Source organism: Atta cephalotes (assembly GCF_000143395.1).
Source record: "Atta cephalotes unplaced genomic scaffold scaffold00010, whole genome shotgun sequence".
In the NCBI taxonomy this organism is placed as follows: Eukaryota; Metazoa; Arthropoda; class Insecta; order Hymenoptera; family Formicidae; genus Atta; species Atta cephalotes.
The window spans coordinates 2,102,032-2,126,222 of NW_012130074.1; the positions used below are offsets into that span (position 1 = coordinate 2,102,032).

Genomic DNA, 24,191 nt, shown 5'->3' on the forward strand with positions numbered 1-24,191 from the left:
AAAAAATATAATTAAATTTTTATGTTATATTATTAAATATTACAGTATTTATTTTGTTTTCTTTTGTAAAAAATAATTATTCACAATATATTTACAGTATCATATATTTAAATAATTAAATAAATTTTTGTTAAAAAACATTTTAGATTAAATAAATTTGTCAATTAGTTAGTAGAAAATATAGAATATTTAATTTATAAAGAAAATAATATTCTACTAAGTAATAATAAAATAAAGATATTTATCCTTTAATCTATAAAATTATAGAAAAAAATTTTCAGATTGACAGGAATTTATAAACTCTCTCTCTTTCTCTCTCTCTCTCTCTCTCTCTCTCTCTCTCTCTCTCTCTCTCTTCAATATTCATGTGATATAATTCATATATTTTCGATTTGATAATTTTAATATTATTATGATTAAAATTTTTTTTATCCTTTTGATTTATTTCTTTCCTTTTTTTTATATGCCGATTTTCTATCATTATTTTTTATTTTCTATTCTTTATTATAATAGATCTAATGATATGTTTTATAATAAAATATATATGTTATTGAGGCTTGTTAGTGTTGATTATACTGTTATTACATTGGTATTTCTGTTATTGCAGGAAAAGAAAGTACACGCGTTACTTGTAACGCTCTTACTTTTTATCGTTGCTTTGTTATAATAAATATATAATAAATATATAACACCATTACTTTATAACAACATTATTTTATAGTAATAATTTAATAATGATGTTGAATTTTTTATGATGGTAATGGTAACATCAGAGTTGGAAAGGTCACTCATTAGTAAAAAAAAACTTTTTATTTGTAAGTAATTACATATTTTATTTGTCACTAACATAAAATGTAATTCGTCGATACGCGTTACAAGTTACTTATTATTTTTTTCGCAGTAAATAACGCGTAATAATGACAAGTTACTTTTCAAAATGACTTTTTTAATCTTTAGCGCAATCTCAGTTTATATAGTTAATTATCATTATAGTCATAAAAAATTACAACGTCATTATCAAATTATTATTATAAAAAAATAACGGTAAAAACTCTTCCATTCCCTGTTCTAATGCCTAGTGTCCTAGTGTCTCTCCCTAATATTGTTCCAGGTGAGGGCTACGGCGAGCCGTCCCTATGCATAAACAGCGATGTGAAGAAATATGATTACTGCGAAGTACTACAGATGCAGCGAAGAAGAGCAGGCTGCTCGAATATTGTTAAAATGATTAACATTTTAGCGAGATTAAAAAAAATGTACATGAATTCAATAGATATTGATTACGATAAAAATATCAAGTTCAAACCGGATAACTGCTCAGATTCTGATTCCTTAAAACGACGAAATTCCGTCTCAACTCACGAATGCGACTATAAATTATATTTAAGTGCGAAAATGGAAAGAAAAAAAATATACGATTGTATAGTTGAGGATACTATTTCGATATAATACTAATTTGAAACGCAATGTCATAGTAAATGTGGAAGATTGTAATGATTCCTAAGATACATTTAAGAATTTAGTATATCATTTTATCTTTATTTACCGAATGTTAAACAAATATAAAATCTAAGTACTCCCGGGCAAAAGTTTTGAACGTAGTCCTGCACATTAGACGCCGCATGGCAAAAGTTGAATTGATCGAGTTTATCTTTTTTCCTCAGGATGAAAGATGTATTTTCCGAAAAAGCAAGTGATTGTTTTACTATCGCATCGCATTTTGCCACAGGATAAACTACTGCGTCCATTGTGCAGCAAAATTCAAATAAAAATAGCTGGAACGATTGGCTGTAAATTACATCGATTTGAAAGTATAAAGAAGTTGAAAGTAAAGAAAAATAGAAAATTGCAACTTGCTAAAACTATACTGCTGTATTTATAGGAGTAGATAATTTTGTTAAGATATTTTAATATAAATCTGATAATCTAAGATTGTGTTGAAACTTTCTTATTATTTTACTCCATGATAGCATATGCTACATTGGATACATGATATGTTCCCAATTAAATAAAAGACTTATGAAGAGATGAAATTATAAAATGTTTACAGGATCACCTTATGAACTGAAATTAAATTGAATTGTAAAATATCTCTATTTTGCAATTTCCTCACAATAGTTAATATATTAACTTAAAAATTACTAAATAGCACAGTTTACCGCTAAATACGCGTGACGAGAGAGGATCGCCCAGGCGCCCATCGTTGTAGGTTGCTAAACTTGCGAGAATTGTTTATTACAAGTGGCATATTCTTGAGCACATATGAATAATTTTCACATATGAAAGTGAGTTTCTCGATTGTGATTGGTCGATTGTATACAGAATTGCTATTTTCATATGCGATATTTGTTCAAGAATAAAGCTCCTTGGCAACAACGAAAGAAAATATTTCTCCACAATCTTCACTCTAGGCAGTCAAAAGGAATCCCTTATAAAGATGCGTTCTGAAATTCACTGCCAGTGCTGAAACTATGATTGCAGCAGATTTGGACTAGAAACATAGGTATTCGCGTCCACCATTTTTATTCCTTTTCTCACTCCTTGCTCTGTCCCCATTCACTGAATTGTGACGGTCATTATAGGTTATGATTTATATTTGCTGCTTGAAATTTTGTAACTCTTTTCATTCCATTTTTGTTTTCAAAATCAGTTGAATATTTATCGTACTATTAGTGCAGGACCAGAAGAGTGTCTGACGGTCAGGTTATTTCTAGATAAGATGCCAAATATGTATGTCAATTTAAGAAAAAGATTGAAATTTCTCATCTGCGAGAAAAAGTGTAGTGATGTTTATTCACAAATCATGTATTTATTTTACACTACAAGTTATCGACGAATATTATCCGCAGAAAATTTAATACTCGAATACCTTTTTCTGATCTATTGATACAGTTTTCCGCAACGTAACAAGGCATTTTATACATTTTTTTGCCTTCGTTAATATATAATATTTCAATTTTTTTATATATTTCTTTTTTCTTAGTCTCTTAGTCTCTTAATCTTATGGTAAAATTTCGAAGTGCGGAAATACATAAATACGAAGCTACAAAGTTTCCAACAACTTAAAAGCTATAATTTATAACAACCGTAATGATTATAACCTTCTCAGCTCAGCGGCAGAGTGGGAACAGAGCAAGAAATGAAAGGAGTAAAAATGGCGAATATGCGAATACTCACGTTTATAATGCCTTATTTGAATGCTTTCAGCACTTTTCAGTATTTCTATTTTTATTTTATGTCTAATAAATAATAAAGGCTGTGATTAAAGTCTCGCTACAAATGCTTTGAAGTATTTAATGGATCAATTAGAAGAAAGAATTTTACAAACTGACCAGTTAAAAAATGCTTCAAAGTGTTCGCAGCATCGCGTTGACCGTACCCATAGACAGAATAATGATTACAAACACTTGCGCGTGAGCGTCTAAATCGACTACAGCTTATACAGTATACGTCACGTGTTATAGATTTTCAGCACTAAATATCGGCAGTAAATATCGGAACGCACTCTAGGCAGTCATATCATGCCGCGCGCTTACATTTGGTTGACGTCTTTGGCGGTAGGCCGGGCAGATTGCGGCGGCCGCAGCGGCAGATATGTATATACACAGAGTGGGTATAAAGAGAGTAATGCCAATGTCGCCAGTTAGCCAAAAGTCGCCATTTGATATCCTACATCCGGAGTATCTATAGGCCTGTTTTTTTGACTGAACTTTTGCACCAGTTTATCTTTCTTGTTTTTCTCTTCAGCAGAAAAGAAGAGGAAGATAGAATTGGTGCAAAAATTCAGCCAAAAAGAACAGGCCTTACATGAATAAGTCAAAAAGTGTGGTCAAAGATAGAGTTCCTCTATCTTTAAGAGACTAAAGATCGGAAAGACATCATTGCTGGGATGTCGTTCACCCGTATAAAGTACATTACACAAACTCATGTTTTCACTAACGCGTAAACAGTACGTGTATCAAACTTACGTTTTCACAACATATTACACTGTCCCAGACATGGCGCTGACCAACACGCGGATATCCAGCAAACGAGAATGGATTGAAATAAATTGAAATGAATTCAGATTTTCAGAAATATTGATTCACGAATGTTAAAATGAATGCTTTTTAATCTTGAATGCATTTTTATTCATTTATAGGAATTACATGGAGCATATCTCTATGCCTTTCAATCTAAAAATAATATTAGCTTTTTCTGTGCACACAACATTGTGAATATTGTTCAATTCAAAATTTTGAATAGGAAATATAGTTTTTCAATTCAATTGCATCCAATTGAATCTAATTGAACTCAATTGAATCCAATTAAATCCAAAACAAGTATTCGCTATTTAAAATGCATTCGGATAGAAAAAAATTTCAATTCTTTTCATCCATTCTCGTTTGCTAGAACTTCATGGTTTAATTCTTATTATAGGAATTAGAAAAGTGGTCATCTGAATAAAGATGCATTTACATGCAAGCGTCAAGCAACGGAAGCAGCAATCAGCTGGGCAATACGGGTAGTGAAAATATTATTAATTATATACAGTTTAGCATCGATTACCTCAAAAATCAATAAAATTTATTAAAAATCAATATTTATTAAAAATCAATAAAATTTATTTGACACGTTTTTGCATGAAATGAAAAAATTTGGCAGAAAAAAATGTCGCTCTGCCCCAAATCGAGATATTAAGTTAAAGTTGACTGCTGTTGAAATTAGGAAATCTGTCATAGAAATAAAATGAAGTCTATAATTATACTATTCCACATGAATTTCGACTTTCCACGCGAAGCGATTCTCACTCCCCTCCTCCCTCCCCAATCTGCAAAAGGGCACACGACTTCTATAGCTGCATTCGGCAATTTTGAGGCATCAGAGTGCTCTTTTTCTACAGTGACATATGCTATAATATAAGAATACTCCGACGCCTCAGATTTGCATTACCAAAGCAGCTTATAATTGTACTGTTGTATTGTTGTTGTTGAGATTAGAAAATCTGTCATATAGACAGTGGGATGTATAGTGATTATTGGTTTGGGGCGGCTATTTACCCACGTTTTTCACTAAGGATGTGTTCCGTTTCTTGCATGATGCGCATAGAAGCATAGAAGTTCGTTTCGTTTCTCTTCATGCACACTCTGCATGCATGATTCAACCTATCACCAATTGCATAACCCCGCCTCTTCCAGTGCATAAGACCGCATAAAGTGCTTCACCTCTCGAGCTGAAGTAGTTCATGCAGCTTATGCAACATTCAACATATTTTAGCGCGAAACTGATCATCGAACAAATCATGGATGGTTTGGTTGGGGCGAGTATGCTCAAAATCACTTAAGAGTTAAAAATACGTAAGTAGGATGCTCAGAATACCCAAAAATTTTTTTAATTTAACATTTCATATATACATGTATATTATATAATATATATATACGAGATATATAATACTCTATTACCAAAAAATTATGCGTATACTGATATGAAAATTTCGATTGAATACTGATATTTAATGTCCAATACTGTATTTGAATCTCGGTTTTGTGTATACCGCTATAGAATATCGATTTTTAGTCCCTGATTTATATAATACTGAAAAATTAATATATTGATATAATGATTAATATATTACCGCTACCTTTCATATCATTTTAAATTCCTGAATATAAAATAGTAGATTATGTAGAGGTTAAGTTTACATTAGTCAAGATAAGTAGAGGAAAGTAAAAATAACGAACTTTAAGGATGTTTTGTATGTATAATTGTAGCAAAAGTTCCTGAAATTCGATTTTGACGAATATGTGTTGAATGAATATGCTGTTTTCATATGGTTTGAATAATAAAGATTGTATTATATAGAATCTTATCATTTACTCATAACTAAAATGCAGAAATGTACTTTTGAATTTCTTCTTTGCTAATTATTTCTAAAAAAAATTAAAAATTTTTGACAGTATCTCAAATCTAATCTTAAAATTTTTATATTTTAAACTCTTATAACTTCAAGTTGCTTCACAATAAATCGATTTCGGATTTTGTTATAAGTGTCTGAACATGTAAGAATAATCTGTATGTAAGAATAATCTATAAAATTTTTGTTAAATTTTTAATATTTTAAAAATAGGTATTAAACATCCTTTTTGGATATTTTGATAATACGTTTTTATTTTTCTTTTCCTGCAGAATAAGATAAGAAGATAAGTGTTGCTCGAAAAATATAAATCTTCTTTTGTCAAAAAAGAAGATGTAACAGAAATTATTGAATGCATTTGTAATTCAGTCAATTTTAAATTGTTGTCCATGTTCACTGCATGAATTCACTGCGAATCCGTTCCGTTACTAAAACCACATGGAGTGTATTAGAGAAATGGAATGCACCCCTAGAAAAGAAAACCAGAAAAAAGAACTGATTCGAACGCCGCAGCTAACGCTTGCAACGCCACATGCTGCCATGCACTATTGCTCTTTGACAAAGTGGATATAAACTACATAGCAATATCCATTTTTCTTAAGGTTCATATTTGGTTTATATAATTGTGCTACATATAGCCTATATATAAACCATACTATATATAAACCAAATATCGATTTATTATTTTCAACCTTGAAAAGGGAACGATGTACCTTAAGAAAAGTGGATGTTGCTATGTAATTTACATCCACTTTGTCAGAGGGCAATAGTGCGCGGCAGCATTTTGCGGTTACAAGTTTTGGGCCGTCATGTCCTCTCTCAGGTTTCTCTTTGATATCATAGAACGAAAGCGACATCTCGTTCGAATTCAGATGATCACTTTGACCACGCTGTTTGCCTCGTTCACATAAATTCGGTCTCCTCTTCTCTACATTCCAAAGTAAGTGTATATGGATAATTAGAGTTATTATATAATGAGATTTGAAACAACAAATCGAAAGGATACCATTGCTGAGATCTCGTTTATACTTAGGGCTGATTGTTCCACTTTTTGATAAATTTTACCTGTTAGGTAAATCTAGCAACCGCGCATATAATTGGGTAATCTTTCTATCCAACAAGTAAAATTTACCAAAGATGAAACAACCGAGCCTTACACGTATAGAGGACATTACACGACTTACGTTTTCATTAATACGTACATGCACCGATAGGAATGGTGTCCTCTGGCATTTGATGCGCGGCATTATATACCGAAACGCATACATGTTACTGAAAACGCGGAAGTGGCAAGGAGCGCGAAGAGAAAAAGTAGTGCTCTGATATTCTGTCCTTAGCGCAAAGCACATGATTAAGAGAGAAAGCGTAATTGGACATGATGTCAGCTCGCGGTATCCTTTTGCTGTCTCACACATTTGTTATTTGTACGAGTGAGATATCTCTGTATCTCTCGCTGGTCAATATTAATAATAATACTTTTATTAAGCACAAAATGTTATAATTATGCATAAAAGTTTTTAATACTGTAAAAAATTTCTGTGCATAATTATAACGTTACGTGTAATTTTGAGACTCATTGTAATAACTTTGCATTTATAAATTTGCAATATGCAAATGAAATTAATATTTTGTAACAAGATCACAGAGATAAATTTACAGTTAAATATAATAAGAACATATTATAAGAACATATAATAAAATAATTAAAAAAAATATGATATAATATATACATATTTTTTATGAATTCAAATTTTACAATACAAACACACGAATTCACTAACACATCGCACTCAGGATCAATCCCGAGGTGAATCGGTTTTGTCTTGAGTCTCATTATAGTGACTCTATGAGTAACGAGTAGTGTTCCTCTAATCAGAGCAGGTATATATTCCGAATCGGGTTAGTTTAGCTTATTTTTTCCAAACTCATCGGCCGTTAAACTCAGCTACTGGCTTCTATTGGTTATAAATTTTGACAACCGACAGATTCGGAACACTTCTTGGTTTAATTACAGAACTGTCAACATCTAAGGGAAAAATAAGCTAAGTTAATTCGATTTGGAATACATCCAGAGCTTATACTACTAGATGGGAAATACGGACGTCGAACAAGATAGATAGAAGATGTATTTCTATCCTCTTCTATCCTCTTTTGGCACATGCGCAGAAAAAAGAAAAGTTACTGAACAGGACAGAAATATACATCTTCTGTCTCTCGTAGCGTATTTGATTTATTGACTCGATTCCGAGATTTATTCTTTTTAGCTGCATTTCTTGCACAATTTAGCTCTTCTTTTGCAGCTAAACAGAACAGATCATTGATTCGGGTCGAGTCAGTAAATTGAATACGCCATCAGTCTTGCTTACACTTTCCACTCATTGCTTGGATAGGTCTTTCCCTTTTTAGTATAAGCTCTATGAATCAGAATCTGGCCACTTGAAGTGGCAGTTATTTTTCATCAAAATGCATGCGAGAGAGAAAAATCATGCTATGACTATCTCATTTCATTTCACAGTGATGAATTGCAGCTCTATAGAGACTTTCTATAAACTTCATTTTGACGAACATTCTGGCACGTTCGAGCAACTAACTGGCGATTAAAATTTAAAAAATTTAAAAATTTAGTAATATCTAATCATAAATATTGCAACAGCAAGTTCATGCATCATACATTTAAAGTAAAAGCATAATGTATTTTTATTATGCATTTAAATGGAATGGATAAAAAATGTTGGACCAAACAGGAGAGAAAGTGATCAGACTCTGATTAAAAGGATATTAGTATTGTTCGTTTTGTCTCTTGAGAGCTGTTCAGGGTCGTTCCGAATGAACCGTACTTGAAATATAGGATTCACACTACGAGCCGTTATACGACATCTGACATTCTTTGTTATGATGAATGTCGAACGTCGTATGACGAATGTCATACATAACGAATCCTACATTTCAAGTAGCTGGGTTAGAATCCCTGTAATCTATAATCCATTTTACATAAATTGTATAGTCGCATAACCATATACATAAAGAAAATTATCCAATCATATTTTTGTCATAAAGGTAAACGTAAAATACGATTGGATGATTTTCTTTATGCATATGTTTATGTTATGTAAGTTTATGCGGAATGGCCCTAAGAATCAAGTCATGAGGAGTACAAATCTCCTGATTGATTATTGGATTTCGAGTCCCTTTCAGCCATTTATGGAATTTTCGATGTAGTGAATCTGTAAATTGGTGTGAGCAACTGTTCATGATGTCGTGAACGCGAAATCAGACTATCAACTGTCAACTATGGTGGAATTGCTGTTTCCGGTATTAGATCCGGTAATGACGTCCTTCCGCTCTTGTGTCTTAACTCTTCCTAGAGAAATTCTACGCTGGAGCGACCTCGAGCAGCTCTCGAGAGACAAAACGAACAATGCTTATATAAGAGGAATTTCGTCATTCGAACCTTGTCGCCTACCGAATATTACCAATACCAATTTAGAAATCTGATTTTGACTTTTCAAAGCCTAGTTTGGTCTCTTGTTCTTCATGAGTGAAAGGCAGATAAGTGGATGCAGAGAGAATTGAGTGGAGAATGGAGCGGATTCACCCGGAAGCCGCCATTTATACCGTTGAAGTAAATAGGAGATATGGTAGGAGTGTAATGGAACATACGGTGCTGCACACACTAGTATTGTACTGCACTGGTATTGTGTGACATATGTGTACGTACACACACATGCTCTTTTGCGGAAATGCACTATAAATGGCGGAATCAATCAGAGAAAAGGAACACTTTCTACTCCATTCTTTCTTGATTCTCTTTGAATGGATAAACATTCTTTCTCTGTTTACTAAGTCTGATTGGTTGGAATAGTACTGTTGGATCAATAATAATTAAGTTTAATAAAGAGAAAGAACGTTCATTCATTTATCTGTCTCTCACTCTACTCGCGTTTTTACTCTCACCATGGGCCATCGGTAATTCATTCTATATGTCGATGGTTTTAAATAGAATCCTTATAACAGAGTCTAGACAATACTGATTGAATAGTTAATTGACGCTATCGTTAACTAGCGACGTCAATGGCAAGGATAATCCTGGAAGAAAGCGCGGCTCTCATTGACTGCCATTAACGATAATTGTCGATAAAATGTTTAGAGAATCCCGCAACAGCATAGATTAGATTAGATAGATAGATTAGATTATACATATTATACAGATATATCATTATATTGATGATTACAAAACATATTAATACGCTGTCAGACATATTTTTGCTCGCTTGTACAATTCTACTGTATCTTTCATCTTGAATCATTTAAATAGTTTGAATTCAATTCTTTTGTCACGTATAACAGCAGACATTTGATTGCGCGGCAAACACGGCGATACATTTCCGATTTTGACTGTTAATGGCGGACAGGCATGCGCGCAAATGCGGTGTCTAGACTCTTTTATAGGGACTCTAGTTTTAAAGCAATCTCATTTTGTTTTATCCAAATTTTCTTTATTTACCAATGACTGCGATCAGCAGGGTATCAATCATGAAACTTTATCTCTAGAATGGAAAGTGAAAAGTGAAAAATTTCTCCATTAATTTCAATGGTGAAAATTTTCACTTTTCACTTTTCATCCTATAAAGTTTCATGCTTGATATCCAGAATGTTTACTTTGCAACTGTTGGAGGTTTTCTTCGCGCTGATTGAGTTATGCTTTTAGATTAAGAGAAATAGTCCAATCTCAGCAGAGAATCATAAAACGGTTGCAAAATTGTTGTGTTCTGCTGAACGCAGCCAATGGCATGTGAGAAACTTCAACGCGTCATTTATCACTTATGACGTTACTATTTCAATATGGCCGCGGCGACTAATCGAAACTTTAGGTCCTACGCGTAATGAAGAAAAAATAAAATAAATATTAAGATATTAACATATCAGAAACATAATATTCCAGTGTCTGATAGGTTGAAATTTTAATACTTATTTCTGTTTTTTAATATTTCTTCTATTATGCAACTTCTTATTCGTTAGCGATTTGGTATTTTATGTAGGCTATTTTGTGTGTGCATTTACATGAGCAGACTCTTCTTTCTAGGAACGTTAGTAGCAAAAAGTATTGCGTACGATTCGAAAGAGGTCTAGAGAGAAAGATAGATATAGAGAAAGAGTCAAGAAGGAGAGAGTAGGTGAAGGCGAAGAGCGAGACAGAAGAGTGCGTGCAGCGTGATATAGTATAGGGTGTGAGGCAGACGCGAGCGGCGAGAGTGACCGGCGGGCGTGACGGTTGCAGTCGCGCGTTTTTTCATAGTCGCGAATTGTGAAATAATCGTCAGCAAAACGGCTGCGGGTAAAAAGTCGGCCAAGAAGATGGCGGATTCCGAGGAACTGGAGGTGAGTGGGTGCGCGTTATAAAGGGAGCAGGTGCACAGCTGCACGAGAGAAACGCTGTACATACTACGGCTTTCTCATCATGTGAGGATTCCGCGTCGCGTTGTCTGGTATCGCGCGTCGATTTCCGAGATTATCTGAGAGGAAATGATTCGATTGATCTTCTCTGCAGCAAATTAACCGAGTTCGCGTCGCTAAAGGAGTCGGTTTAATTTTCTACTATCCAGCTTATTTTAATCCCTTCCAGTCCCTTCGCGCTGTGTTGCAGCCCCCGTGCCGTGCCTAATTCCGTGGATGCGTGCTTCGTGCTATGCACGCCCTCGGTGCGTGCCGGGTCGACTTTGTTCGCTGGCGCGTGTTCTGCGAGTTGTCGGACAGTTGGTGTCTGTTACGATTACGCAGTGCGAAACTGCTGCGGATTTACTTCACGCTGGATCAGGGACATTACTGGTAGATCGCACTGACAGGGGCGACGGGCACAATCCTAGGAATTCGGGAGATCCGCGACTCCGGCGGTTCACAACGTATTCGCGCGTGGAGATACAATGGGTAACCTCTAACTTAACCGTCCGTTTTTCTACGGCGTTTCGCTGGAATGGAATGGAACATTGTTATTTTGGATTTCGTTCGCGTGACATTGCGACTGTCGCAATACTTGCGTGACGTCGTGTTATTTTTGTGACACTAGCTATTATTTTTGTAATGTAAATACCCAAGTGAGTTGGACATGTGCACAGTGAGATACTCTTTTGTGATTGGCTCATTTAAAGTACTAAAAAAAAAATTTCTAATGTATACATTCTGTGACAATTTTTGTTGAGAAGAAGCACTTGTTGATTTGTAGTAACGTTTTCAACACATACATTATAATTTGTCACCATCATTCGTGAAAGATTATACTAGGAGGACATAAGGGGAAATGGATGTTCTGATTGCAGAGTATGGTATTAAGTTTTCGAGTGTCTGAGCTTCAGATGCTTCTTGGTTTCGCCGGTAGAAATAAGTCCGGCAGAAAGAACGAGTTGCAAGCTCGTGCATTGGAATTATTGCGCTTAAGATCACACCCAGCTATCCGGCTTAAAATACGTGAATTGTATAAAACAATACAGTAAGTGGAAAACTGCAAGTGGAAAGTCTGTACATTGCTTTTTTTTACAAGTTATACGCATAGTTCTGGTTATTTCAATATGGATACTTCAATGTTCCCAAAGAAATTAACAGAGTAGCTGAGTTCGGTTTTGCAAATCAGAGGCATCTGTATCATTATTCTGTCATAATCATTATTCTGTAATAATCTTATGTTTATTACCGAATTTGATGAACAAAAATGGAATGAGTATGGATGTCTTCGATTTGTAAAAAAAAATATAGCTAATAAGTGAAATAAAGAAGAATCAGTCGTCATATTGAAAAAATACACTTTAGATTATTTTTGTTGTTCCAAGTACAAAAGGAAATCTTTTTTCTAGGGCTGATCAAATGGCAACACATCAAATGTATGGGCAAACTGGTAGTTCCTCTGAGCCACAAATTGACCAAAATATGCATAATCGAAATTATTATTCAACAAGGTATTTTTATTGCTCATTGATACACTTTTACTTATATATATATATTTCAAAATGAAAATATATCTAATAAAAATATATATTTTATCAAGGCAAGCGATTAGCCAACAACAACAGCAACAAGCATCAATTTCTGCTGGGAAAGAATTAACTCCTGCGCATCAAGCATCCTTACCTCAAGCACCTAGGACCAATCCAGTATATCAATCCACTGGTTACTCTAATGTAACCCCACAGGTAAGCAAAAGTTTATTATTTCTTTAATTTACATGAAAATTTGATATTAGAAATGAATTTCCTTGTTATATAATTCATAAGAAATAAAGATTTATGATTATTTTTTGCTATTTATGAATTATATTAGAGATATTTTAAATAGACAAACATTAATGAAAGACTACTAAATGTAACGCGCAGTTAATTACATTAATGTATAATCAGATTTGCAATAAAAGTTGTACTTACTTCATACTTTTACTTCATATTTCGTATTCCACATGAAAAATCAAAAGCTTTTGCATCATTCGAGCTATTTTCAGCGATTAAAAGGATTGATTCCACATTATTTCTCATTTTAATGTATACATGGATAAGCAATCTTCTTAATCTTCTATTAAAGCAAGCTTCTTCATTAGTTATTACGATAACTGATATGTTGTTGGTTTTGTTATTGCATATACTTAGCTAGTAGCTGGAGAAACTTGTTTTAATTAAGATTCCTGAGTAGTCGCGACGGCCATGTTGGAATCGTGATGTCAGAAGCGAGTAATGACATGTTAATTTATGCTGCAAGCTATTTGTAAATAAAGACAATTTGGATAAATTTAAATGACAAGATTGCTTTAATTATAATCACCCGTTTCATTTAGTATCTCCCAGACCTTGACCTTTAATTATTTCTCTAAGTATTTTTAACAACCTAATTTGTATTGTTAGATGATTCCATAATTTTAAAAATGGACAGAAACTGTTCTTTTTTCCTTTAATAGTCAGTAAATGGTTGTAAAAGACAGGTAAAGTGAGTCTAATTTCGGGCAGAAACACATTATTGAAATGAATTAAATGCTTTTACGTATCAAATTCCAGGATAACTGTATCGTTTCTGCCTACTTTTAAGATTTTCATAAGTACAAGTCATGTTACATTTTCATAATTAAACAAATAACGAAATGACATGCAGCAAAAATTTTGTTGTAAAAACGTCATTTTTCCATGTCTAGAAGTTCAGCCATTTATCGTGGCGAGGCGCTGTAACACACACGCACGCACGCACGCACGCAAAAGCACGAGCCTATGTATATGTGCTTGCTTTCGGCACGCCGAGAGCACATATACATGGGTTCGTGCTTGTGTATATGGCTACCGATTTCAAGCCAAGCCACTGATTTTGAATCGCATGCTGACTACTCAGGAGCCTTAAGAAGATTGCTTACTGATAGGAATGAGAAATAATGCGGAATCTATGACTGCGTTTATACCATGCCTAGTTCGCGATCTATACAATAGATGTTCAGTTAGAGATGTAAAATTACCGTCAAATTAAATTTAATAATTACTTACAGTAAAATTATGATAAAATGATAATTTATTGATAATTTTGATAAAAATTTATTTCTTTTATAATTTTATGCACAAATAGGTTTTATTTCACATTAATGCATAATATTCTTTTAATATTCTCATCGAGAATATAAATTGTTGATAGAATAATAATGACTTCACTAAATGTAAACGTAAAATCTAATCGATGCTAAAATGCGTTTTCAGTATATGATTCCCTAGAGATTTAATACAGATTAAAAAAAGAGAAAGATGCAAATTAAAAATTCCAGTATATTTTTTACATAATTCTTTGTTTTATATTTTAAAATCTAGCTTTTTACTAAATTACTTAAAATTATTCTATATTTCTATTTAGATTCCGGCAATAGTGCAATTATAGAAAGATTATTTTATTTTTGATGTATAATTGTGTCTTTGTTTTTACTTTTTACTTTAATAAAAATTTTAATAGTCCAGTTAAAATAGTAAGCAAATAAATGAAAGTTTTATAAATTTAATTGTAAAATAAAAAATATAAAAATACAAATAAAAAAAATCAAAATATGTTTACTGTATTTACAAAATACAAAATAATTTTACTGTATTTGTTTCATTTTTTAGAATCCTAATAAAAAAGCTTATTTGAAGTTTCTTTAGTTTAGACTATGTACCTAATCTTTTGTATTTAATTGTATTTAATATATAATTATTAAAATAATTAATATTACATATTGGTATATAATATATTGTATATTAATGTGTAATATCAAAATGAAAATATTAGTTAAAATAAAGCGTTTTAAATTTAATAATTGGAGATTAAATGTTTGGCATCAAATTTTATTTTTATAATTTTTTAAAAATTTTATCAGCCTCCAAAAATTATTGACTAATTTACCGTAATTTACCGAATAAATTATCGTAAAATTTGATCATTTTAGATCTCTCTAGATCTCCTTATTTATCTTGTAGAAAAACAAGGTTAAACAAAGACACTTATCGTATAAACTATAGATCATGGACTAAGCGCTCGGTATAAACATAAAGTTTTTAATCGTTGAATATGGCTTGAATGAAGCTGAAACATTTGATTTTTCGTGTGAAGTATATACAAAATATAAAATAAATACATATTTATTTTTATTTAATCTTATTGCATATTAATTAGTGCTATTATCCTCAATTGCCTTATATATTTATTGTATTTTATTTTCTTTATTTAGATATCGAAGAGCCATTTTTTAAAAATGATTTTATTTTAAATATTTTTTTCAGCGTACTACAAGTACGGCATATAGTCCATATCAGCAGTCTGTATACCCAGCCAAAGTTTTACCAGGTCCATTACAAATACAACCTACAAGCCAATATCCAGTTCATCCAGATGTTAGATTGAAGAAACTTCCATTTTTTGACTTATTAGGTGAATTATTGAAACCTTCTAGTTTAATGCCACAGGGAACGCTGAGACTGCAGGAAAACACATTCCTGTTTCATTTGACACCACAACAAGCGACAGATATAGCAAGCTCACGTGATTGTCGAGCTGGCAGTAAAATGGACTATGTTGTACAGGTGTGTTAAGATTTAATGTATAGAACTTTAAATCTTTATAATAAAAAAGAACAGTTAAAAAATGTTTTGTTATATTATTAGTAGGTTTATGAATCTCATTTAATTTAATTATAATTAGGTACAAATGCGATTCTGTTTACAAGAAACATCATGCGAGCAGGAAGATTATTTTCCTCCAAACATTGCAGTAAAAGTTAATGGAAAATTATGTCCTTTACCGGTACGTCAAACCAAATTTATACATATCTTTTTTCAAAATTATACATGTAAGTACAAGTTTTATTTGAATTAAACAATAGTAAATTTATTTAAATATAAATAGAACTTTTAAGTTCGCTACTCAATGAATGCACAAAAGATTTTGTTTATACGTAAATGACAATTAAATTATTATTCTAGAAAATAACAAATGTTAAGAAAATGTAATAAATATTTTTTTTAGAATCCTATACCCACTAATAAACCAAGTGTAGAGCCAAAGAGACCACCACGGCCTGTCAATATTAGTCCTTTAGTGAAATTGTCACCTACTGTTGGAAACGAGATTCGTGTTACATGGTCGGCTGATTATGGTAGACGATACGCAATTGCAATATACCTCGTCAGAAAATTATCCAGCGCGGAATTACTTAGTAGATTAAAAAATAGAGGTGTAAGACATTCCGACTATACCAGAGGATTAAGTAAGCAATTAATTTTTGGTCATAAACAGTATGAAAATAATAGCAAACAATTTTTTATGACGGAAATATAATTTATTTTACAGTTAAGGAGAAATTAAATGAAGATGCGGATAGTGAAATAGCTACAACGTCATTGAGGGTATCATTAGCTTGTCCTCTAGGAAAAATGAGAATGTGTACGCCATGTCGCGCATCGACATGTTCTCATTTACAGTGTTTCGATGCTTCTTTATTCCTTCAAATGAATGAACGAAAACCTACCTGGAATTGTCCAGTTTGTGACAAGGCGGCGCTTTATGATAATCTTGTAATTGATGGATATTTTCAAGAAGTTCTTAATTCAAATAAGTTATTGCCAGACGTAAATGAGATTCAATTATTGCAAGATGGTTCATGGGAGAATTTAGTACTGAAAAAAGAAAAAGATAGAGATAAGGATAAAGATAAAGAAAAAAGCGAAATAAAGACTGCGACTGATTCACGAGATAATAAAATCGATGTAGACACAGTGGATTTAGGTGAGAGGAAAATACTTGATAGAATATTGCAAAAGCTTAAAAGATTTATCAAATACACTATACTTTATAGTATAGTCACCCAATAGTACTCTAAATGAAAAGATAAATCTTTGAAATTTATAACAATTTAATTGAACAGATACATATTATTAAATTTTTTTTTTAATAAGTTCAGTAATATGATCTGTCTAATATACATTTAGCAGTAGTTGGATCAAAATGAAGGTGGGCGGGCATGAAATGAGGTCATTCATAATTAATATATTCTAATCATTAATTAGATAATTTCTAATCATTAATTAGATCTTGCGGGGCCTTTTTTTCAGTCTATGGAATATTTTCCTGGGATTCATTAGTTGTGATGCATTACGATGGGCTTGAATTTTGTATGGTTTAGTTTTGATTTTAATTTCTTCTTTGACTTGAATGGGAATGTTGAGATCATGGTGGAATCTATTGTTATATACCACTGTGAGTTGGTGATCATTCAAAGTATTTTGACTTGGAAGATCTCAATATTCAAATTGACAGTTATATCCCATAATTGCACTCCATAGGTTTAGATAGATATAATTGTGCATTTGTAGAGCAATAATTTGTTTTCAAGAGAGAGTTGTGAATTCCTACACATGAGTCAGTAAAATTTCCTTAGCATCCATTGCTTTCCTCTTAGTAAAGATATGTTTTTATCAAGTGAGTCATCTATCTGGATAGAGTCCCAGGTATTTTTGGCTTCATTAACTTGAGGAATTTGTATACCATTAAGATTTAGTTGGACAAGTTTCTTGTCTGGGTAAACGTCACGTATATAGATTTTGATTCATTAGCTTTGATTCGCCAGTTTTTGAATCATTTTGATATATTATCGAGATTTTTCTGCAGTTTAGTGGATGCCTTAGCTAGAGGTCTGCAAAACATCTTCAACTCAGGCTCGAGTTCGATAGTTCTATATTTCTCAAACTTGATGTTTACTAGAAGGAGTGGGGAAGAAAAAAGCCTAAGTTCATCGAGCTTATTAAATTCGAGAGAATTCGATACGAATTCGAATCGTTTAGGCTCGAGACAATACACAGTCAATATTACTTAAAATCAAAAGAATGTTACCTTATTTTTACCCGCCTCAGGAAGAGGCCTTTTCGTAATATTCTTTTTTTTCGAAGTAATAGGACATCAGATATGTAACTTACACAACACACACGTGTGCGCGCGCCTGCACGCACATGAACACTGCGTTAATAAAATTTCTCTCTCTAAATGCACTACTGGGTATTCTATTTTAACTTTGACCTCGAAATATCTCAAAAATTATAAAAGATACAGAAAAATATTTTGGATAACAAAATCTCTTCAAAATGATTAACCCAAAGTGATTAAATTATAGTGTTTTGAAAAGGTTTCGAGAAGATTAGATTATTATTTTATTAGATTATTATTTTACTGTTATATATAATGAATACTCTTTTTATTTACAATTATTATTTTCTTTACAATATTTTAATCAAACAATTAAAAATTCTGTAATCAGAGCTTTTTTATACAACATGCATACATAATTTGTGTCAATAGCATTAATAACAGTAATAACATCTTTTTGAACTCTTATATTCATGCGATACTATTGTTTTTATAATATCGATTTTAAGAAACATCGACTGTTTCAATTCAAAACATCTTAAGCCATATCGAGCTTCAGACTAGACAGAAGCTCGAGCTCGACAGTTCGAATTTCTTTTCAAGCTTGAGTCTGAAGTTACAACATATACGACACGCCTCTAACTTCAGCTGAATTAGCAATAGTCAAAACTGCAGTATTGTCCCGTTGTCACGCTTTTAGTAAGAGGAAGGTCGAATGTAAATAAAGTGTAGAACAAACCCAGAACTCTACCTTGTGGAACGCCAGCTTGAATTTCGTAAAGTAGCGTTTGGTAACTTCATCTTTCTGCTTAACAAAGAAACTAAGATATGATTTCATAAAATTGTTTATTGGGATAATAGTTTATTGGGAGCTATTTTTAGTCTTATATAAAAGATCTTGCCAGACTCGGTCGAAGGCTTGTGATATATTAAAAAACATTGCAGAACAGTATTTTTTTTGTTCAAATGTTGAGTTTACCTTTTCTACAAATCTATGAATTTGCTCGATTGTTACTGTGCTTTTGCCTAAAGCCGAATTAGTTTGGAATTTATATATAATTTTTCTCTATTATCGGCATAAGTCTTTTTAGAAAGAGAATTTCCAGCATTTTAGAAGGAATTGGAAGAAGGCTTATTGGATGATACAATTTAACATTGTTAGAGCATTTTCCAGGTTTGAGAATCATGATTACTTGGATTACTTTCTACTGCTGAGAAATAAATCTTCTTCTTATTACCTCTGTGTTGTAGAGTAAAATATAGGTAATACCGTCTTTGGGAAGTTCCTTCAGAATTTTAGCGATGATCAAATCGTAACCTGCAGCTTTACGTAGGTTTAATTTGTTTAGATTACGTTTGGATTACTTCGTTTTTTGAGAACTTATAGGTAAATCCAGTTGATGAGTTTGATTCAGGTAATTAATCACTTCCTCCATTTTATTAGTATCTCCTTGGAAAGAATTAGATGTGAAGACATCTTGAAGATATGCTGCAAATGTGGTAGTTTTTTCACTATCGTTTTTCGTCCATGTGCCATTAGCTTTTCTAATAGGTGGTTTAGTAAATATGGATTTTTTTTTAAGTTTTCCTGTCGCTTTCTATAGGGAATCGATTGCTGCTGTTATGTTTAAGTTTCTAAGATATGTTTGGATTCTCTGGTTTTTATCGTTGTGTAATAATTTAAGCTTTGTTGTAATTGAATTTAATCCAGTGTCTTGTTGCTGGGGAATCTGGTTTGCTGTCATCGCTTCCTTGCTTTCCTTTTTTTTTATTGTCTGAGAGTGCATAGATTTTATGTCATTTGAATACGAGTTGAACGGTGTAGAATTCCAAGCTAATTGTTGTTCGCAACTATTGAAATGTTCCGCATCTTCTATAATGTCATCGGTCTTCAATGATAGAAGATTGTTTCATGTTTGATCTGTTGAATGTACTGGCTGAGCCAATAATTGTTGAGTTTTATCTGTTTGAAGTTTCTTGTCATTATTTCAGGACTATTGTGCTGCCTTTTTTTTTAACTTTTTTCCAGTTACTATTAATAGTAGTATTAACCTGACGATCTGTATTCGTGTTCATGTGATTTTTTTTTTATGTTTGTTGACCTTCTTCTACTAATTGATTGATGTTTGTAAAGCCATTAAAGGATGAAAAACGTTGTCTTTCGGACAAGATGCTTTTTTCGCGAGACTAACGAAGTGTAAAGTGTATAGTTGAATGGAGTAGAGTCCTGCTCATTTTGATCATTATTGCCATCATAGTTGTTAGGTTTCTGATTCATATTATTATTGGAAAGCAATGATTGGCTTTTTCCTCCTTCCTTGGGGCCAACCTCTGAAGAGGATGGATTGTCCGAGTTATTGCTTGGAATACCACTTGGGATAGATTCTGCCGAGATTGTTTTCTTTATTGCTAAATTTTGTTGCTAGTTTGATTCACCCCGGGTATCTTATTTCCCCGATACTTTCCGGTAAGCCGGAGCATTCCCCAATGCGCCATCAGAGGAGGCGCTCGATGGACTAGCAATCCCACACGGGACTATTGAATTTGGTATTATTAATATGAATAAATTATTTATAAAAGAATAATTAAATATAAAATAAAAATAAAATTTTTTTATGATCTAAATGGTGTTATATTTTATAGATTCTATTTATTTTTCTGAAATTCGATATTTGTACTTTAGTTCTGTATTATTTATAAAGATCTTTGCCTAAGACAACAGAATAATGGGACAAATCAATTGGCATAAAGAAAATACGTAATTGCTTATTTAAAAAATTATCCATTTTGTTTATATGTATATTTTAAAGCAACTATGTTTTCTTGACCTCAATTATATTTATCACGATTTTTTTTATTATTCTGTTCATAAAAAGTATCAAAAAATTAATATATAATTTACAAGATATTTAATATTTCATGTCAATATATGTTAAAATAAAATATAAAATATCTTGTAAATTATTAGTTTTTTGATATCCTTATCTTAATATTTGTATATGTGGAATAATTAGAAAAAATCGTATTTTTATTTAATAAAGAGGATCTTCATATCTTTTTGACGCCTCTACTCAGAAAGAACAAATTAAAATTTCCTTTGAAATTATTTTACTTTCATCTGAAACATTTTGTTTGTCTTATGTATTTTTCAAGAGATTTATTTACTTGGGGCAATTAAAATGGGATACTCTGTATATAGTTTTTTCAATATTTTATTTTACATTAAACAATAAACGTTATATATAATATGACGTTTTGTTTATTTGTTCAGATGAAAGCAATCCTCCGGCACCAAAGGAGAAGAAACGTGCTGTCGTTATCGATTTGATATCAGATAGTGATGATGACGATGAGGATAACACGCCGACACAAAGTACAAAGAAACCAGCCAGTGGCATTTCATCGCCAAAGAAATCACAGACTAGCTCCATTAGTAGTACAAGCGAATCGCCAGAATTAATGATAATCGATTTAGAATAAAGAATTGTTTGATATAGAATTTTTTGTAAAAACTATATTTTCCTTTATAAAGAAAAAAAATCTTGATATTTTTTTTTCTCTTTATATACTCAGTCAGCATGTTTGTATGACATTAAGTTATAATTTATTACTTTCGAGGAAATATAAAATAAATAAAGATGTTCATTTATTGTAACTTTAATAACGTTCCATTCTCAAATATACAAATACATCTCATATATTTTATTCAATTTTATTTGGCAAACAGTGTAATGCTAAAATTACGTTTGGCGAGACTGCGATAAGCAAATATTGTAATAGAATTTTATTTTGACCGATGATGTGATCACTGTGGAATAATTATGTAACTGAAAATAAAGTTACCTTTGTTTTTTGTAACACAAACTTCTTGTTAATCTCGACATAAGATCTTGCGTATATAAGCTATCTAATTCATACTTTATTTATCATTTCATTTTCGCTATGTTCGATTATAGATTTAGCGCATGGAAGAAATATAACAGTGCTTTTTTTTCATTTAATGAGAATTAAAATTACTTGGTCTCATATTGCAATTATATTGGATTATTGCAATTATATTATTATGATACCAAAAAGCGAAAAACGTAATTATTTCCTTGCATTGTATGTCAAAATAAATCCATTTTGTGCATGTCACCATTGGTGATAATACATGTAAATAATAAAATATATCGACATTTTTTAAACTGTTCTACGATATTAAATAAATGTAATTAATTTTATATTTTTTTATATTAATCAAAATAAATTAATATGTACAATTACTTATTAAAAGACAATAGTGTATTCTCTATAATTCTTGTGTAGTATTTTGCAAAGGATCCCACATACACAAAAACTTAATTTTTTTAATTTTTGATTTTCAGTGAAATTGATTTAAATTAATATAGGTTTAGTTATAATATGTTATAGTTTTTGCTTCATTGATTAAATATTTCCCTAAGCAAAATCATAAAAACAGATTTTGCTGTAGCACTATTGAAGATCGCTATTTTCCGATCTAATTGGACTGGAAAATATCTTTGTCTAATAAACTATTCATTTTTTACTTTTATGCACAAACTAATGAAATGATGTAAAGAAAATGCTCCAAATAGCACATAAGCGCCTATAAAGTACAAAACATTAAGAAAGTTCTAAAAAGCGTATATAAGCGTTTCTTTTAATGCTTTGCAGGTGCTGTTGTGTTACTTAGGACATAGTTGCTTTTCAAAAAAATTATGCAATTTACAATGTGCAAGACTACCTGTGACAGTTGAGCAGATTCACGCCGCAAGACGCGCCTGTGCGCACAGTGAGTCGCGCGCATTCAGCATTAGCCAGCTTCGTGCCGTGTCCTCCAGAGGGCGACGAGCTCGAGCGTGAATTCATGCTTAAGATTCCACGGAGAGAGTACATAAAGAGGCTCATGTACGACCCGAAACAAGTGTGGGTCGTGATGCTAGATACGTCTCGCACTTGCGCCTGCGCGTTGTTTACAGCTTTCCGCGCAGTATTGTAATCATCAAGTTAGGTTAAAGTAACGATGTGGTGCCGTGTGGACCGCGAACTCCATGAAGTCTGCGCGCTAAACGCGCCGGACAATAGGAAATGCGAGAAATCCCAAGAGGAAAATAGAAATGAGGCAAAGTATTTTAAATCAGAAAATGAATCACAAATGGAGTTAGAAAAAAAGATCCAAAAAAGGTACCTATCCGAAAATTTAGCAGATCTTGGTTAGACGAAAATATTTTTAAAGGTTGGTAAAATTTGTAATATTTTGCTTAAATATTGTTGATATAATTTATCAAGGCATGCCGAATCAGCTTCTCATATAGATAACGTAAATAGTGTTAATGTAAAAATTGATATCTTACAATGAGAGATATGTCTAATTTCTATATATTTATAATTCTATTTTTCTTTGGGACGAGTAAGGACGTCAGTTTCACAAACGGATTAAATACTCTATTGGCGCTTTAGACTGCACACATACGCGAGTGCGGGGCATGTCTGGCATCTGGTTCTGAGTTTTTCGCCCAGTTGGAACGATTCCAGGAGTTCTCAAGCGACATCTATCGTATCCTAGAATCGCATCTTAGGCAATTCCCTCTGAGGTCGGCATAACTACTCGGATGTACATCAGGAGACCAGAAGGATCTTAATAACCTCTTAATGGACGAGAGACGAAGAAGACGAACAGTTAGTGGTTTCTTCAAGGCACTCAAGATTTGTCAGCTGTCTTTGAGGTACCCGACCCAGCGAGGTTAGCAGTCTCCGGATATCATGGGGCATCTGACCAACGAGATGCATCATCAACCTGAATATCTGCAGAGCAATGCAGACGATAGGATCAACAGTGCTCACCAAAACATCTAATATCAACGTCAGCCTTTGACAACATATTCAAGAAGTGAATGGA

The 24,191-nt window shown here is 32.4% G+C and overlaps 1 protein-coding gene across 1 annotated transcript; it reads left to right on the plus strand.

Annotated features, from left to right (window-relative positions):
• Positions 1–11,248: 11,248 nt before the first annotated feature.
• On the plus strand, positions 11,249–21,769 carry LOC105627707 (E3 SUMO-protein ligase PIAS1). The gene is made up of 9 exons (XM_012208984.1): positions 11,249–11,272; positions 12,208–12,377; positions 12,739–12,840; positions 12,930–13,074; positions 15,655–15,954; positions 16,073–16,174; positions 16,397–16,637; positions 16,721–17,155; positions 21,561–21,769. Exons 1-9 carry the CDS (start codon positions 11,249–11,251, stop codon positions 21,767–21,769), a joined length of 1,728 nt encoding a protein of 575 aa, XP_012064374.1.
• Positions 21,770–24,191: the final 2,422 nt, after the last annotated feature.

What these genes read in the sequence shown, in the direction of transcription:
- LOC105627707 (XM_012208984.1), top strand. Translation starts at nt 11,249, where the DNA reads ATGGCGGATTCCGAGGAACTGGAG. An exon ending in AAATGGACTATGTTGTACAG is followed by an intron (nt 15,955 to 16,072) that starts GTGTGTTAAGAT and finishes AATTATAATTAG; the next exon opens with GTACAAATGCGATTCTGTTT. An exon ending in CGACTATACCAGAGGATTAA is followed by an intron (nt 16,638 to 16,720) that starts GTAAGCAATTAA and finishes TTTATTTTACAG; the next exon opens with TTAAGGAGAAATTAAATGAA.